The following is a 19,311-nucleotide window of genomic DNA, read 5'->3' as shown; positions in this document are numbered from 1 at the left end:
TTTGGAAGGTTTTTTTTTTTTTCAACCTATATTTAATAAATGTCATAATTTGAAAAAAAAAAAAAGCTCAAATTTATGCAAAAATTATATTTATTCCTTCAAAAATTTTGCACCTCTCTATAATAATAATAATAATATTATTATTGTGATTTAATGGTCTCATAATTAAATCATTCAATTCAGATAAATAATTATACCATTAATTATGTTAATAGGTTATTGGTAAATTATTATTATTTTTAATTATTAAAAGATTAAATTATAAGTTAATTACAAATTGTTTAACATTGTGTTAATTAGTTTTTTTTTTGAGACCTACACGCTAGCCAACCAACTGCGCCACCACCCGGCGAGGTCCAACGACCTAATGTTATGCTTTTGGAAGAAATGAAAAATAATAGAAAAAGTGACAATTCCATCAAAGGCCCAAAAGGAAACCTCAGGATAACTCGAAGCTATGAGACCTACGCGCTAGCCAACTGCGCCACCACCCCGGGATGTCCAACGGCCTAATGTTATATTTTGGAAGAAATGAAAAATAATAGAAAAAGTGACAAGAGTCTTTCAATGGGCCTTATTCCTCATGTCGAGCAAAGTCCATTAAAGCTCCAAAAGATACCTCACATTTTAAATTTAATGAAAAAAAACATCGTAAAAATAAAAAAAAAAGAAATTGGGGTGAGAGAGGCTCGAACTCTCGACCTTAGAATAACTTGAAGCTATGAGACCTACGCACTAGCCAACTACGCCACCACTCCAGGATGTCCAATGACCCAATGTTATATTTTGGAAGAAATGAAAAATATTAAAAAAAAAACTGACTATAGTCTTTCAGTGGGCCTTATTCCTCATTTTAAATTTATTGTAAAAAACATCGTAAAAAAAAAAAAAGAATTTAGGGTGAGAGAGGCCCAAACTCTCAACCTCACAGGATAACTCGAAGCTATGAGACCTATGCGCTAGCTAACTGTGCCACCACCCCAGGATGTCCAATGACCTAATGTTATATTTGGGAAGAAATGAAAAATAATAGAAAAAGTGATCAATAATACGAGGTTTATTATCATTTAACTTAATAAATTAAAGTTTTTTTTTTCTTTTTAATCCGTAAGGAGCCCATATATATATATATATATATATTATTCAGTTGGGCTAGAGTAGAGCCCATCAACCTGACTGATATTAGGCCCATATTTTGCTTTAGAACCCAAATAGACTGAAATTGGGCTCGAAATTTTAGCCCATCAAGATATGGCAGGCCCATTTCTGGGCAAGACTCCAATTCCCTTTTTCCTCAAGCAGACATTTTTAGCGGTATTTTGAGCTTTTTTTTTTTTTTTAAATAGTAATTATAAAAACTATTCTTTTAAAAATATAACTACAAAAATTATAAATATTCCCATAGGAATATTATTATTATTTTTTTAATTACAACTTTCATAATTGACCTTCATTATTTTAAAAAAGAAAATAATTATGTAAGTGATTTTTTTTTTACTAAAAAATTGGAAAAGAAAAAATTATTTGATCATACCTTCATTAATCTTAGGTAGGTAGCCAACGTGAACAGAATTCGTTCTTTCTTATTTTTTTCAAGACCATTTTGATGATTGAGCTAATCTGTGTTGGTTCATAAAATAATGTTTTAACGATGTCGATCCCACCCCGACACAACCCAATTTATACTTTTTAAAAAAATTGAATGAGAGAGAGAGAGAAAATGGTGAGAGACAGCTAAAACCTACTCTATATATTTGGTTTGTGTGTGTCTCAAAAAAGGGGAAAAAATGTCAAAAATAAGGTCAAGCAGAGGAGTGAGTTTGAGGTCAGATGAAGGCACCGCCAAGCCAACAGCTCTCCAAAGAAACAGGAAAAGGGTGATCACAGTGTTATGGGTTTTCCGGCTGCCAAAATCCGGCAGATTCTCGCCGGAAAGTTTCCTCCGCCGCGTAGGCGCCAAAGTGGCCAAAGTTCTCCGCGCCGTGTCATTGAAAAAGAGGTCAGAGTGTTCAAAAAAGGCCTCCGCCGCTACTAACTTCAACAGATCCCATTCGGTGTCGGATTCCATGGAAGAATCTCACAGAGCTGAAGCTGTCAGAGATTGCATCCACTTCTTCAATTCCTCTTCTTCTTCAGCTCTTTGATTCCCACAGCTTCCTTTACCACTGATTTTCTGTAATTCGTCAGGTAAATTTCTTGATTTTTACCATGTGTTTTTTTCGTTCTTCCTTTTTAATTTTAATTTTTAGTTTGCTTAGCTTATTGTTACTTGTTATTTTTCATGTGTGTAGTTTTTTTTTTCTTTTAAATTTTTAACTTCTGCTTATTTGAATGAATTTCTAACTTTGAAAAAGTCAAGTTTGTAAGATTTGAATTTTGAATTTTAAATTTTAATTTCTCCATAACTAAATATTTAGACTTGTTTAAAAGTAATTTATAGTGTAATTTAACCGGATTTACTTATCTACCATAGAAATTTATATATAATTAAGAATAATATGAAGATTAAATAAATTTTTCGTGTAATTCAACATGATTTATTTATCATACAAGTTGAATAAGTAAAATAAGAGGAGAAATTCATTAAATACAAAAATAATAATATGAAGATTAAATAAACCCAAGCTTATTAAAAACTTTTTAAGAGCAAAAGGACGGATTAATTAATTTTAGGTTTATAATTGGATTTTAATTATTATTTTATTTTAATGAGAAGAAGTGGGAGTAGAAAAGTTTGTCAAATTGGGCATTTTATTTCAGACAAACAAAACTTTAATTTGTCCCATTACGTACTCAAAAAAGTTACCCTCCATTATTATTATTATTTTTATTAATTAATTATTAAAGAAATGCTGTACCTTTGTCCATAAATTAATTAAAAATATGTGCAATACATTCTATATAATAAGAAGTCAAATCAATAGAAGTTTATTTTTATGAATAATTAAATAATTAAATAAGAGATATTATAATTTAATTTTGAAAGCCTAAGGACAAATATACCCGTACTTAAAAAATGAACCAAAAGTGGATTAATATTTTTATATAATTTAGATGACATGGAAAATTAGGTCAGTTGAAAAACCATCAATGATTGAAGTTGTAATTTATTTAGAATAATAAATTTAATAATCCCTTTTCTTTTTTTATAGCAAAAGTCTTTGAAGCCAGTAGTTACTCTAAGGATAGACTATCTCAATCTAATTAAGATATAATTACATGAACCAGTGGAAAGTACCAAACTAGAGTACGATAGGGGCATAAGAAATTTTTAGTGGAGCTTTGAAATACGTAGAGATCGGAAAAAACACCAACATAAAAAGTACTCTATTGGACTAACACTAACACCGAAAAATAAAAGAGAGGAGAGCGAATGAAATTAGATACTCCAATAGTCTTTAACTACTAGGCGAGGAAAAGATAGCAATAAGAATTGTAAGTTGGAAAGAGCATTAAATGGGTATCATCAATAATTATAAAATAAAATCCAAAAGAAATCTCCTCATCCTTTTGGAGCTGCAAATCCAATAATTAAAAGCAAATGTCTTAAATTTATATGGAAATTGGAGCACCATTGTAGCTTGAGTTGAACCTTTCTTGGGGGCCCAATGTAACCAAACCCCACTGAAACTTCCCCCTCAGCACTTAAGACTCATTGAATTTGAAGTGTCAAAATCACAGCCATTCAACTCTCCATCTCCTTATAAATGACATCTCATCTCATCGTATTAAATTTAAGGGCTTTCATTTATATTCCATTCTATTTTTGGTTTTAATTTCCGTCCACAATTCTAATGAATTTATACCCTAATAATAGTTTGGAACTAAATGGGAAGGGTAACTACGATAATTACAACTTCTAAAAGAGGCAACTCAACTAGTTTTATAAGATAACGGTCTAACTCTATTAAAATTTATTATAAACCGAGCTCATAAGATATTAAATCCGACACATAGCTACCCTGACTCAGCCCCATTTACTTTCTTTTTATTTATTTACAAGGCAATTAAAATTATAAATAACTAAAAGTCTAATTAAAAAAAAATGAATTGCAAAACAAAGAAACTATTACTAAATAATCATATTTTTAAAGAGAATTTCAAAATAATAATAATAATAATAATAAAAAAAAAGAAACTAGATGATATTTATTTTCAAGAGCATAAATTGTCTTATATAAAAGCACATGAGCACTGACAATTTTTTGAGGAGATATAAAGTAGATATCACATTATCAAGCGTCCAAATCTTTCCTCTCATTCACATAAACTAAAATGAAGTTAAAAATCAAAATGGTTGTCCATATAAGAAACAACAAAAACATTTGCTAAATTTCTTCATTCAAAAAATGGCCTCTTTTTCTTTTGAATTCAAAGATAAGAGGAGCATCAACAGCTTTTTTCAAAAGCCTTCTAAACAAACAAAACCTTCAAAACTAGAATATTTCCATTGTCACAGTCTGGAGGGGCCACTCCATGCAAAGGATTTCATTGCATATTATCCTTCTTTGACACACTATCTAAGAAGAATACTTACTTGAAGGGGGGGGGNGGGGAAGAAACATAAATTGCGAAAAAGATGTCCAAAAAAACAAAGTATTTAAGATTCCAAAATCTATAAACCACTCAAAACAAAAGATGTAACAATCTAGTGACTAAGATATGGTTCACTGACTAACAAAGATCAGCGGTTCAAGTTTTGAGAAATATAGAGAAAAATTGAAGTAAATCATATAACCAAAGAAGGAATGAGAAATATTGAGAGCACCTGGTTCTTTTGTAGAGTCTTGCTTTGTGCAATGTAGGAGAAGCATAGTTGTTGAGAAAGAAGCCGCGACCGCAGTTATAATAAGTATCTTCAACCGACAAGCAAACATAAGACTTACTTTCCTGATGAAGCTGCAACACTAGCGGATTTTGCATCCTCTGCTTTCTCGTGCTCTTTATTTAACATCTTTACATTTGTTGATGAGAGATAATAACCATCAGATCATGATTCCAGTGAATATATTAGCAAGCACCAAATTAAAGAGGATGTTACCTTGTTTCTAATCAAGTTATGGAGTGCAATCACACTTCGGATAAAAGAAGAGAGATATATGACCAGCAACATATCATTAGTTTTTACTGCATAAAGGGGTTGATATAGATCAAGTTATGAACTAGCTAAACACAACTATCCCATGACCAGCATATTTAAAGGCTGCGATTTAGTTTACCTGAAAACGCTTTAACCAAATTAGCCACATTCAGATTAGGAAACAGGTTGAATACATCCTGTAGTCAATGATACAAGAAAATACACTGTATTAAGAATCCTCAAAGAATATATATGTGGGCTGTTCCAAGCAACATGTACTGAACAGATTTGGCATCACTATTTGCAGGCAGACAAACAAAGGGGAAGTAGATTCATCCATTCTATAAGAAACATACATAACATGTTGGAGAAAGGGATATTGAAAGAGATAGGAATATATAAAAGCTGCACTTTATTGTTACCCTTAAAAGTTACACAATTTCAATATTGATAGGCTTATACACTATCAGAAATAGTAAATTTATGAAAATCCTAAATAAATTCAAATCTACTAACCTCTTAAAATCTTAATACTATACTTTGAATCATATTTCAACACTCCCCTTGATTCAAAGTTCAAATAATTGTCTGAATTAGCAGAATTTTTCTTTTGACAAAACTTTAGTAAGTATGTCTACTTTAACCCTTATAATGTGTCTTAGCTTGTATACCTTTGTTTCTTTGTCTTTCATTATGAATCCCTCTTGTGCATTACATAGACCTCTTTTTGTAAATCTCTAAAAAACTAATAAACAGGCCACCGCAATGGACTACATGGATAGAACTTTTCATTGGGAAAGTCAACCATATCCCATGTTCCATTTTTTTCAATGGCTACATCTCTTCATCTCTTCTACCATGGCTTTCTCAATGGACTGCATCTCTTTTACTATGACTTTCTCAAAGGACTGCATCTCTTCTACTATGGCTTTCTCAATGGACTGTATCTCTTCTACCATGGTTTTCTCATGGACTGTATCTCTTCTACCATGGCTGCATCTCTTCTACCATGGCTTTCTCAATGGACGGCATCTCTTTTATATTTCCAAGTTGCATCTTAATTCTTTGCGTATCATCAAGTTCTTGGAATAAGAATTAGGTACTTGTCATATGGTTCGAGCATCAGCTATCAACAAACCATAAGTCACCTTTCTTTGGATTAATACCAGTACACGTCATGAAAAGCTTTTCTTCCTCTTCTTCATTTTCTGTTGTGAAATTCATTTGTTGATCTCTATACCAACAATCAGCTTTTGTGTGGGACCTTCTGCAATGGTAACATTGTAAGACCCTCCTTATATTGAACTGCCTTTGTCCATCATTTCTCCATCTATCCCTGTTATCACTATCACCATGGAAGCTGCGAAAGTCTCCTCTTCCACGACTTCTACCTGCTAAATGGATATTTTCTCTTTCATTGCTTTCATTGTTGGTTGTCTCCATCACTTGTAGTGTCTTTTCTTCATTCCTATCTGATGATCTATTGATTCTTGACTCATGAGCCTGAAGCGAGCCCATCAGTTCATCAATGGAAAGTATTGATAGATCCTTAGGTTCTTTTATGGCAGCCACCACATTGTCAAGCTTTGGAGTTAAGCTTCTCAACACCTTTGCAACAATTGTTTCATTTGAAATTTTCTCTCCATAGGTACGCATTTGACTGACTATTGCCATTGCTCTTGACAAAAAGTTAGCAATTAATTCGCTATTTGTCATGAGCAGAGTTTCAAAATCACGTCTTAGAGATTGCAATTTCACTGTTACGACCTTTGAATCTCCCTGAAACTCCTTCTATAAAATTGACCATGCTTGCTTTGATATGGTTGCTGCTGCAATTCGGGAAAAAATAGTCTCATGAATTGTTTGCTGAATAATGAATAGAGCGTTGGCATCATTTTTCTTGGTTTCTCTTAGTCTCTCCTTTTCTTCTATTGAAGGGTTCTAATACATCAACGAACCCGTGCTCCACCAAGTCTCACAACTCTTGCGATCTGAGCAAGGTCTTCATCTTGATGCTCCACCACTCATATTTCTCACCATTAAGAATAGGTAACAGCAGTGCAAAGAAAAAAAATCAAGTACTACCATTTTCGTTGTGTGAAAAAATATAATCATTCACTTCGTTGATAAAGAACTTGGCTCTAATATCAAATTTATTGGGAAAAGAAATATTGAAAGAGATAGGAATAGATAAAAGTTGCAATGCTTTATTATTGTTTTCTCCGGAGTTAAGCAATTCTAATATTTATAGCACTAACTAGAAATAGTAAATTATGAAAATCCGAGATAAATTCAAATCTACTCACAATCTCCTATAACCTTGGTACTTTGAATCATATCTAACCACTTTAAATTCAATACTTTAAATCATATTTTAACTACTTTAAATCATATCTCAATATAACAGACAAGATGCATACCATGAAAACAATCAAAGCACAGAATAAGAGAAGTTCGAGAACAATGGGCTCATTCAGCTTAGTAAGTAGCAGATGTTGTTGGAACGTAATAGGGCATTGGAAGAGAATTTAAAAAGTCTCACCGGTTACTGACATAATATTGAAGTTGTTTCCTCAGTCTGGGTGATATTTTAAAGCCTCTTTAGGATGATAGTTTTCACATAGAGGCATGATATACTGTAGTTGTAAGTGGAATTAAGACTCTGTTTAATATGCTGGTATGTCTAGGGGGAGTATGTCTTATCTTCTAACCTTTCTTTCCAACTTATAACATAGAAAATACATCTTGTACTGTATTCAATAAAAATACAATATGGGAATGCATAAAAAAACAATGAGACGGCAAGCAGAGTGGACATGTCATAAATTGAACCTGTAAATAGTATAGAATCTCATGATTTATAGGAAGTTTTTCATCCACAACAAGGTCAAGGTAACTGCGAATCTCTCGCAAACTTGAATCCAAACCTTTTAGACCTGTAAGCTTTCCAGAAACCTGCAAAATGAAACTTCATTCAACTCAAATTTCTCCGTTATTTTTTTTTTTTTTTGTGAGCCATAAGGCACTCCCAATTACTTGATATATACTGAGGTATCTTTCATTTTTTCTCAATGAAAGTTTAGTTTTTCATCAATATACACACACACACACACACACTTTGAAGTAAAGGTGAAGTGTAAAGATGAATATGGAAGTAATCTGACAGACCTCAGTAGCAAGCGTGCTGATGGCGGCGTCTTTAACATCTCTTAGTAAGTGTGCAACTCCTGTTGATGAGCAGGGTGAGAAAATTCAATTCTTACATGAGATACCCCATAAATAGAAATGCAATTTTCTGTCCCACGGGAATTACCAATTTCCTCAACCTCGTGTGCTCCAATTTCTGAAGGCACATGCACAAAAATCTTTTGGCTCTTCTGAGTAGCATTCTGTGAAATATGAGGCATTAAAATCACTTTAAAAGAGTACAATTGTTCCTTACTACATCTTCTCATAGTCTTCCTACTATCGTGATCCATCTTTCAAATCATTTTACTCCAATTTTCATGCTATAATACACAACTGAGTGACATGCCTATACCTCCTGAACTTCTTCAACATCGCAATAGGCCTTGGTAGGTAAGTCAAGATCCTCGGGTTCCAGATCAATAACTACGAAAACAGGATTCGGGACATATCTGTAGCAGAAAAGAATAATTAAAAAAAGAAAACCAAACATCGATTATGCACATCCTTTATCAATCCTCGATAGATCAAAGTTGAATTACAAGAATTCATATTGAGTACGGCTCCCCATGTAAAGATAGAAGCACATCACTTTATTCAAAATATTCAAACCAAATGCAGATAAGTGTTCTTACTTGTGGAACAATTGGTGAATATCTAAATCATTTTCCTGTAATGTTGGACCACTACTATACCAGCCTATGATGTGCTCCTTAGCTGAAACAGTTAACAGGATGATAATTAGAAATTCAAATTGAACACAGGTAAGTAAGAAAAATTAAAAGATATTAATTAAAAATAAACACTAACCATTTATTCTTTTGAACATTGAAAACATAGATTCAAGATAGTTGTGGTCAAGAAACCATATGCTAAAGTCTTTCTCATCCTCCTCAAAGGCCACTGAAATGATGCGAATATATAATTTAAATACAGTCAGACACTTCGCATATTAGAAATGTGCTACAATTCTGAAGAACCTCTGGCTAATCGGATGTAAATGTTCTATAACTCTCAACAAAATCTAGAAAATCTCTCTCAAAAAAGAAATGTTTAAACTCGTTCAACAAATTAGCACACAAATGAACTCGAGCAAAAATTGAACCCGACAACTAAATATAGATGACTAGAAGACCTGGATTAGTCTCAATTACAGATACATTCGAAAATGACTAACTATTAGAGCACTTGCAGCCAAGAGGTTTGAGCCCAAATTTAACAATCTCAACCATCAATGAAAATTCACTTTAGAGAAATTCCAAGAAAAATTATCAAGAAAAGTGCTTCTTCAACTTCAAACTCGATGGCGTTTTATCTAGTTAACGATAACAGGAGAAGAATTCCATTTCATACAAAAGCAATACTCAAGTTCAGTAATGCAAGTCCTAATAACAAGCAGCAGCAGCAACAACAACAACAACAAACCAAAGTTGCTTCAATGCAAACCACAATTTCACATAAAATCCCGAATCCTACTTCAGATAACAATCAGTAGCGCTAAATTAATGCAGTTCCTAATAACAGAGACCTAGTTTCCCATACAGAGTACAACCATTTTAACATTTCCTCGGAAACCAAACCAAGCCAGAACCTCTTAAATCCAAGCAAAGAAACTCGAAAACAAGAACCAAAGCAAGTTGCCAAGAAAACGAAATACAGACCTGCATAACTATTGGTGACATCAACAATTCCTCTGAATGAACTTCCGAGTAGAACTCCAACAACTCGTTTACTGGTGTCCTTGGCAACTCGGTAGAAGTTGTCGACAATGCTGAGCAATACCAGAGGATGAACAACTACTTTCTCAATGGGACGTGATGATGTTTGCTGCGACTTAACCACGTCCATGGCGAAATCTCAGGCGCCGTCCGGTGATGCTTTTGCTCGCCGATGTTCTTTGAAGAGCTTTCTTCTTCACCAAGCAGTTATGGTCCTCAACCTTTTTCTGGTATTCTCCAAGTTGAAGAGCTTTCTTTTTCTTTCTGTATGGCGTTTCTTGATCTCAATTGGTGGGAAAATGTCTCCCAATATGATGTATTCTTTTGAAATTACAATAATACCCTTATATTATCCCTATGTTTGTAACTATCCCTACATACAGGTCGAGACTCTACTCGACTTTTCCTCTAATATTTTAATATCTCAAAATAATTATTTAAAAATGTTTTATATATAATTTAGAGAACAAAAAAGTAAAAAGAAGAATGATGATATAATTATTTAATTTTTTAATTTTTAATTTTTGAAAATTGTATTTATTTTCCGATTTTCATCTAACTTGTACTGAAATTCAAAAAAAAAAAAAAAAAAAAAAAAAAAAAAAACTTAAATTTGAAAAATATTTATACAAATCTTAAAACTTTAAAATTATTTCAATTTGAGTTATATTCGTTTTTATATTATTGGAGTAGAAAATTTAGTTAATTTACATGTTTTCATTCTACTGTCCAAAATTTGTATAAATATTTACTTTAACAATTTTTGTTTAAATTCTGCAATAAAATAAAATAAAAAACTTCTATTCCATTTAAACTATATTATATTTTTATTTTTTATATCTACTTTTTTATTTTTAAAATTTTAGGGTTTAGCTAAAAGCAATGCTTATTCGACTAAATTTGAGAATTAAATCCCTCCACCTTCCTTTATACACTTGTCAATTTTTTAAATAAATAAATAAATATATCACTATTATGTTCATAAATTAATATTATAGTTGCTAATTAAATATATATTTTTCACTAGAGTTCCAAATATTCTCATCACACATCTTGTTGAAATTAAGAAAAAAATAGTTTTAATTCTTAAAATATGGAGATTTTTTTAAAGTACAATTATTAATTTAATGAATAGATTACCGATTTATTATTTCAAAGATTATAGTCCAGTTTTCCTAAATATATATATCATAAAGTTATAATATATTTATGAAAACCCATTTGATTGAAGGTTTACATATCAATTTTGTCCAATCGCAAGAAATTATCATAAATATTAAATCTTGTAAAATTTAAAATTAGTCACGACCCTTACGGTTATAAGACACAATATTGGGTGGCAACTCGAGGTAAAATCCTACGTTGTGTGGAATCTTGAAAAGCATATTAGACCCTATCAACTCAAACACGAGAACGATACTGAGTTGAACTCGTTGAATTAGCAAGCTATTTACATATCCAAGTAATAGAGGTGAAAGAAATAGGACCGAACCGACGAACCAAACCCATATCTGTTCGGTTTGATTTGGGTCGGTTTTTTAAGCGAATTTAATCAAACCGAGCCAAACTGATTTAGTTCCCAGCCTTGCCCCAATGCCGACCGGCACCTTCTCCCTCTGCAAGCTTAGGTTCTTTTTCTTCAAAACTCACAGGATTTACATAGCCCATTTTCTCTTCACTCCCTTTTGACCTCCTCAGCCTCCTATTTACCCTTCTTTCTCTCCCAAGAAATAGAGTTCTGAGAACTTGAAAGACTCTTAAAATAAAAATAAAAAATTGAAACCAACCTGACCTGTTTCGAAGCGAGCCAATTCAAACTCAACACATGTCACTTCTGACGGTCAGTTCAATTGACATGTTTCACCCCTACCAAGTATAACTCGAAAAAAAAAAAAGAAAAAAAAAAGAGTAAGATAATAAGGTATACTCTCGATCAAAGAGGTTAGAAGTTTAAATACTCCCACCCGACTTCTAAATACTCCCACCCCTCCCCCATATGCAGACAGCCAGTTTAAATACTCCCACCCCTCCCCCATATGCAGACAGCCAGTTTAAATACTCCCACCCCTCCCCTATATGCAGACAGCCAGTTTAAATATTCCAACCCCTCCCCCATATGCAGACAGCCAATAACACAGCAAATCATTCTCCTCTCTATTTTTAACCGACCATGCAACCTATGCTTCAGAAAGTAAGTTTCTGAAGCACCAGTTTAGGGCATAAATCAACTAATTAATTTACCATAAGGTTACAAACAGAACCATAAATTAGTTATTTCAGATCTAAACAGACGATACTCATAAAGGAAACAGAACCATTCTAGGTGTTTGAAGAGGAAAGGGAAAAGACGATACTCATTGGATGTATAATTTCTCCCCTACATCTAACGTATAGAATCATCATCTGCCACAACATTCCACTGATATACAAAGCATACATATAATCCAAAACGTTTGCATGTTTGTACCAAAATCCCTCTACCCCCTCCCCTCTCCTAACTACTCAATTATTCCAACCTCTCAGATAATTTCAGAAGAGGAAGGGGTGAAGGGATTATGGTACAATCATTTAGGAACTTCTATCTGAAACGCAAGGCAATAGAAATAATGAGCGAGGAAATTACCATGTACAACCATTCTAGTTGGTCTGTCAATCTTTGCATTGTAATGTTTTGAAGTGGGACAGTGAGACAAACCTGAGAAGGAAAAGAATCAATCAAAAAACATTAGCAAAGTAGTAAAAAATATGACAAAATCCCTTCCGAATACGTTCCTGTCCAGTCCATACCACCATTTCCGCCCTGCTTCTACCTTGGTCAAAGTTCAAAAACTGAGCAGTACATAGCAAAGGAAAGATCACAGCTGTTAGAACTCTTTTTTTTTTTTTTTTTTCCTTCAAGATCGTACCAACATCTCTTGCTTGCAGGGAAAAGGCAACAAGCTAAAGGAAAACAAAATGAAAGGAACAATATTGAACAAAAGAGAAACCATTACAAGCCATAGAGGTACCATAAACCACATTATCGGGTATTGATTGACTGAAAAATATACACCATAAATTATTTGTCTTTATTTTAAATACAAAAATATCTTCTTCAAGCAAACGGAGAGCTTCAGAATTCTCAAATTGTTCACTGCTAATGTCTTTTCAGAGAAATTGCACCGACCGATGATAGATATAGAGCAAAGGTGGATTCTGGTCTAAAGACCAAACTTGGAGCAGGACTTGGAGCAGAATGAAAAGCAGTAGCAATGGAAACTTCTGATCTGTAGCTAAGTATGCAATGCCATGAACAAGTTCTGCTTGCGAGCATGCTCTGGAATAAGTCGATTAACAGTATCAGGTGGTATGTCAGCAAGCTCTGCCAAACAAATCAACCCAAACCTCAGCATGAGAAGCGTGCATGAAAGTAGGTGAAGAGTAAATTGAACAAAAACATGTCTGATTATAGAAATAGATTCATCAGATGTCAGAGATCCGTAATGGACTGATCACAGAAATTTCCTAGGCATAAAATCGTGATAAAAATGTAATGAGTGCTGCAAAATAGATATCAAGATATAACTTCACTCCTTGAAACGGTTTCATCCAATTATGAGATCCCATGCGTCCTACAATATTGGGTTGAAACAGCATCCTAAGTTTCTAAATGGAAACCATGTCAATGTACATGATCAAGATACCTAGTCAATAATTGTACAAACAAAACATCTCCGCAGCATTTAGACAGCATAGCACAAAGAAACGGGTAAAACTGCTTACTCACCCTGAGGTTTAAAATTAAATAATGGAGGAAGTGGGCGGCCATTAGGAAGTCGTGTATTTGGGTCCCTTAACTCATCAAAGAAGGGGTGGACACAAGCTTCCAGCTGAAGTAAACCACATAATATTACGAGAAATGAATAATACCTTACATCCAGGAAAAATTAAAATAGTGGAAGCTGAACTTACAGCAGTACACCGCAAATTAGGTGAATACTGGAAAAACCTGCATACAAGGTCCACAGCTTCAGGAGGCAGACGTTTCTGGAAAACCTGTCCATGATTGTGGTATTCAAATAAATATCGATAGCAAGTCAATTCAGTTTCCTCTTTTTCTGTTAGGTAAGGATATTTTAAAATAACAATGTTAAAATAATAACATACGACTACAAAGAAATAACTGCAACTTTCCCTAAATATTAGAAAACCAGTATGAGAAGAACAGAACAGTACGAAACAAATTAAAAGCATGCAGCGCTGAAGCAGACAAACAAAGTGCCCTAGAGTGCATGTGCAAGCCTGCCCCCTGCAATTTATCCAGTGTTCCAAAACCACAACTACTGTACCTTTTTAAGTAATTAACTGATTCTATGCACAAGCTACTAGGCAAACTCCACCTGTTTGTTTTAGTGAGGAATGAACATTCTCGGGCATGCAACATAATGATACTACTAGAAGTGAGCCCCCAAAGGTTGAGCATTTTGTAACTACTTAAGAGCAGAGGACAATGAACAAAAGGGCTGAGGAGGGGATGATACATCATTAGTCCAACTGAGATACCAAGTAAAATTATTCAACATTAAAAAAGAAACACTTGGAGGTTGAAATTGTGAAAGGAATTGTGTATGAAACAATGAACCAAAACGTGATAGTAAGTACGCCTCCTTTGTTTGGAAGTAGATGCTAATCTCTTGAAACTTGATGGAAAATTACATTGAAAGCATTTGGAAGAGAGCGAGGAAACATAGACTTGCCTTATGCCAGGGATGAGGCTTAATCTGTGGGAACTTGAACTCTGTGTAGTTTGGATTCATGCATTTTATTTCTTCTCTGGTTGGAGTCCCCAAAACCTGTGTACGTGATTGAAATGTTGAAATGACAGTTAAAACACATTATTTTTGTAAATGAAACCCGTCTTCAAATTCAGACATATGATAGGCAGGTATTTCCTTCAATAACATAGAACCACGATAAAAATGAACCCAATAAATGATCAAATCATAAGAGCTACAGGAGACCTACCCGAACATGAACTCCAAGATAATATCATCCAATCGAGAAGTTAAAGCCCCCACTAATTCTCTTAATCAACAATACATACCACAGATGTAATACCAAGATGTACTGGAGCTAATTTCACAATCTTAAATGACATAGCAAACCCACCAACTTTAGGGGACTGTCCCAATATCCACTTGAGACTTGAACTTAGAATGAATATGAAAAATTAAAAAAAATTAAAAATGAGGTGATAAATAGATAGACCCACCTTGATAATTTCAACCAGTTGATCAACACCACTTTCACCAGGAAAAAGGGGCTGCAAAAGTTATCAGAATCATTAGTATTTTGAATGACACGCAAGATCCATATAGTTATTTGAATACACCACCTTTCCAAGAAGTAGCTCGGCCATTACACATCCTGTTGACCATATATCAATTGCAGTAGTGTATTCAGTGGCACCAAATATGAGTTCTGGAGCGCGGTAGTATCTTGAGCAGATGTATGAAACATTAGGTTCCCCTTTTACCTGAACAAATGGCAAACAAATTAAATAAATTCAGAAGGAAAAAGACAACAGTTCCCCACTCCATAAATGGTTCAAAAGGTACTTACCAATACTTTTGCACTCCCAAAGTCACAAAGTTTGAGCTGATGTGTATGTGGATTCACCTGAAACCAAACGCTTGTCTTAAGGCATCACTCAAAAACATTTTAGTAATCCATTTGTTTTTTTTTTGTTACTTTCTGTAGTCAAAACTAAAATAAGAAAAAATAAATAATGGACAGAAACATATGAATCCAGTCATCTAATAAATTCATTGATCTTAATATCCCAGCCAATCAAATATTTGTGAAATATGTATAATAGGTGAACGTACAGACATTACCAGACTTTAAGCCAAATTCTATGGTCGACCAGAAGTTACTACAAGGGCCAGCTCCTTATATGGAAAGCAACAGTCAAGGGATCAGAACATAATCATGTACTCATAGGTGATAGTAATAGCATTAAGATGTATCCCATGAAACCTTCCACCTTAAGTCAACCATCGAGCAAAATAATATCATCTTTATAAGTAATATTTACAACTGATTCAATCAAGTAGTGTTGAAATTCTTTACCAAAATTCATAGCACTGGTAACCCATCAATTTTCCAAAATTCCAAAAATAATCTCAAATTTAGGAAATTTTTAAAATTGCACCATGTTTCATTTCTCGTGTTCAGTGTTTTTGGATAACAAAATAATACTTTCGTCATAAAATTAATAAAAGATGAAAAGAAGGCAAGATAGGCTACCCTAAGGCAAATAATAATAATAATAAATGTAAGAGATAACACGGTAGGAACTCAATTATTTATGAGTAAAATAAAGGAATATTCTCAAAAACCTAACCAACAGGTCCCAAAGTCATGCGAGAAAAGCTCTAAGCCCCACATTAGAGTTTTCATCAACATTCAATCCAAACATCACAACCTTATTTCCACCCACATGGTATCAGATACACCATAATGAAACTAATACTAATTCTTAAGGCAGCATAAAAAAGAAACACATGCAAACCTGAAACAATTACGAACGATATGATAGCATATAAAACATAATACTAAGCTCATATGCAATAAGTCTGACATGTAATTCTAAACCTGAAAACTTGTGAGAGAAACTTACAAGTAAGTTTTGAGGTTTGATATCCCGGTGGCAGATACCGATGCAATTATGTATGTATGCCAGTGCCCTACAAATCTGCAACATAAAAGACAAATGATCATAAGTTTCTAATAGCATAATTACCAAACATTACAATCCAGATAATGTTGATCTAGAAACCAAAATGTATGTTTGTTATTAACTTATAAGTAACATTGTTATATGCAAAAGCATATATTTGTACCTTTTATAGCCCCAAAAGATTGAGCACCTATGCAGAAACTTCTTAATACCAAGTGACATAAAAATAATTCAAAAAAGAAAATAGAACAAAGGCCCTAACACTACAGAGGAATATAAATATGATTGCCATCTATCACTATAACAGAACTAACCAAAGTTATTTCAAATTTTATAATCACAATTCACAACTTCCATTACTCATATCTTCATTCATGAAATTTAATCATGCAAACTCTATTGTAAATGAGAGGACATATGCAACAAGGAGCTATAGAGACAAAAGTTCAAATCTACTACAAATTATTATTGATTAAATACCTGATAGGTATATAGTTTAACATAGATTAAGGGCATTCGCTGACTGATCCTGCTGTAGTTCCTTGCAATACGGTTGACAGTTTCAGGAACAAATTCAAGCACGAGGTTCAAATAGAGCTCTTCTTTGTCTGTTGTTGAAAAGAAACAATGCCTAAGGGAAACAATATTTGGGTGATCCAACATTTGCATAATCTGCAGCTCCCTATTCTTGTATCGCTTGTCTTGAAGAACCTTCTTGATTGCAACAATTTCTCCAGTTTCTCTACATTTTGCCTATCAAAAGTGACCAGGTTACCTCAGTTTTTCAACTATGAAGTTTCACGGAAGAAACATTGAATAAGCATTAGATACCATTTATACTTACTTGAAAAACAACACCAAAAGAACCAGTTCCAACTACATGTTCAGAAATATAGCTGATAGTCTGGCACACCAAAACAAAACATATGTCACAGAACAATTAAGACATCGTCATCAGTAACATTTTCACTTCCAACCTGCTTAGATTGACCATTTCGACCACCAATTGTGGTTCTTATCACATGCCCTGCTTCAGCACCCACTCCGTCAATGATGTCTGGCTCACTATCCTACATGAATGAAATCATAAAAATGCCAAAAGAAAAAGGGGGAAGTAACGGTGCCATGCTTTCATATACAACAAATAGCTTGGGTAAAGCTACTGCAATGAAAGATTGCAAGAGTTTCATTAAACTGCCAGGACTTGAGCTAGAAAATATAAACAACCAAAATCCAGAAGCTTACTCTCTCCTCGTCAGTGTCTGTTTTATCCCTCAGTCTCATCTCATGCATCTCTCTCCCGAGCCAGTCAATTGAGCCAGATGAACCCTTGAAGCCATTGATAGACCTAGAACTGCCAACTTCCCCATTTCCTAGGCTCGCAGACGCCATTTTGTTATCTCTGTTCATTAGGAGTACTGGTATTAATTACCATCACGGGTCTTTGTACTCCTTCACTCCACACTACCCACGTACAAAGGTTTCTATTGACATGGCAAGAAATGAAGTTAGGGATGAAATAAGAAGAGTGAAAAAAAAAAAAAAACGATGACAAAAGTTCAATAAAATATATAAATGGTAACAGATCGAAGGACATAAATATTTGCGATATCAAAAAGACGATTACGATTCTCCGGAAACTTAAAGATTATTCTATTTAGTATTCCAAGCGAACGATATGCGTCCATTATAGTTCGTTTTCCTTTGAACACCGAAAAGGGGTCTTTGTAACAATCAGAATCAGAATGGAAATAAGAAATCAAGCATGATCTGCCCAAAGACTGAACCCATAAAACGAACACACTCGGTCGGATCTAAACTTCAATCACGCAGCCTTCGCTTCCACAACCAAACCCAAAATTTAATTTCAAAGTGAAGGATGAAAAAAAGCGATAAGATAAAAACATAGAATCGATACAATTCTGGAATGGAATCGGCAAAGAACGTGGCGAATTAGGCAAATAAACCCTAGGAAAGCTCAGAGAAGCGGAAATTGAAGCAGATCGTTGAGAAAGCACATTAACCTGGGAGGATTTCGCCGGCGATTGGAAGTAATGATCGTTCATCATAAGCTCCCGATGAAAGGTTTGGTTGGTGGATTTTTCTCGGGCTATGGCTCTGGTTTGTATTCTATGGAGCGTACATGGTGGGGGGGGTGGAGGTCGGATTTGCACAGTTAGCGTGAAGTGCATTGAGGTATATGACAGAGACTGTAGAGCTTTGTGATTTCGTAAAAAACGAAAAAAATAATATTAAAAATGAAAAACTATTTGTTGAAATGGTTTTTCTCCAACATTTTTTAGCGGTGAAAATCCTCTTTAAAATGGTTTTATTTTTATTTTTTAATGAAATTTTCGAGATTTAATTTACAACGGAATCTCTCTCCTCCGACGAAAGAAGAAATGAAAAGATAAGATCATTCCATTTCGAAAAAGACCCACACCCAAGTTTCACAGCTTTCGGTCCGCTATCCCGATCATGATTTTCCTATCTTTAGATGGAAAAGTCCTTCCCTTTTTGGCCGATTGTGGGTGAGGAGGGATTCGAACCTCGATACTGTGGTTCATAGCCATATGCTCTAATTTTCTGAGTTACAAGCCTCACCC

At 34.0% G+C, this 19,311-nt stretch overlaps 2 protein-coding genes across 2 annotated transcripts; both read right to left on the bottom strand.

Moving 5' to 3' along the window:
* Positions 1 to 4,353: 4,353 nt before the first annotated feature.
* LOC111438167 (26S proteasome non-ATPase regulatory subunit 7 homolog A-like) lies at positions 4,354 to 10,225 on the bottom strand. The gene is made up of 10 exons (XM_023076119.1): positions 9,928 to 10,225; positions 9,077 to 9,169; positions 8,902 to 8,983; positions 8,622 to 8,718; positions 8,394 to 8,469; positions 8,249 to 8,307; positions 7,913 to 8,035; positions 5,220 to 5,277; positions 5,042 to 5,127; positions 4,354 to 4,954 (listed from the first exon to the last, which is right to left on the bottom strand). The coding sequence occupies exons 1-10, from the start codon at positions 10,112 to 10,114 to the stop codon at positions 4,883 to 4,885; spliced, it is 933 nt and encodes a 310-aa protein (XP_022931887.1). The 5' UTR covers positions 10,115 to 10,225; the 3' UTR covers positions 4,354 to 4,882.
* Positions 10,226 to 12,929: 2,704 nt separating this feature from the next.
* On the bottom strand, positions 12,930 to 18,922 carry LOC111438165 (shaggy-related protein kinase kappa-like). The gene is made up of 13 exons (XM_023076115.1): positions 18,730 to 18,922; positions 17,951 to 18,189; positions 17,683 to 17,775; positions 17,550 to 17,609; positions 17,186 to 17,458; positions 16,646 to 16,720; positions 15,586 to 15,642; positions 15,359 to 15,499; positions 15,236 to 15,286; positions 14,721 to 14,816; positions 13,936 to 14,019; positions 13,751 to 13,853; positions 12,930 to 13,345 (listed from the first exon to the last, which is right to left on the bottom strand). Exons 2-13 carry the CDS (start codon positions 18,113 to 18,115, stop codon positions 13,257 to 13,259), a joined length of 1,287 nt encoding a protein of 428 aa, XP_022931883.1. The 5' UTR covers positions 18,116 to 18,189; positions 18,730 to 18,922; the 3' UTR covers positions 12,930 to 13,256.
* Positions 18,923 to 19,311: the final 389 nt, after the last annotated feature.

Source organism: Cucurbita moschata, unplaced genomic scaffold (genome assembly GCF_002738365.1).
Source record: "Cucurbita moschata cultivar Rifu unplaced genomic scaffold, Cmos_1.0 Cmo_Scf00072, whole genome shotgun sequence".
Taxonomy (NCBI): domain Eukaryota; kingdom Viridiplantae; phylum Streptophyta; class Magnoliopsida; order Cucurbitales; family Cucurbitaceae; genus Cucurbita; species Cucurbita moschata.
This window is presented reverse-complemented; position numbering and strand designations above follow the sequence as displayed.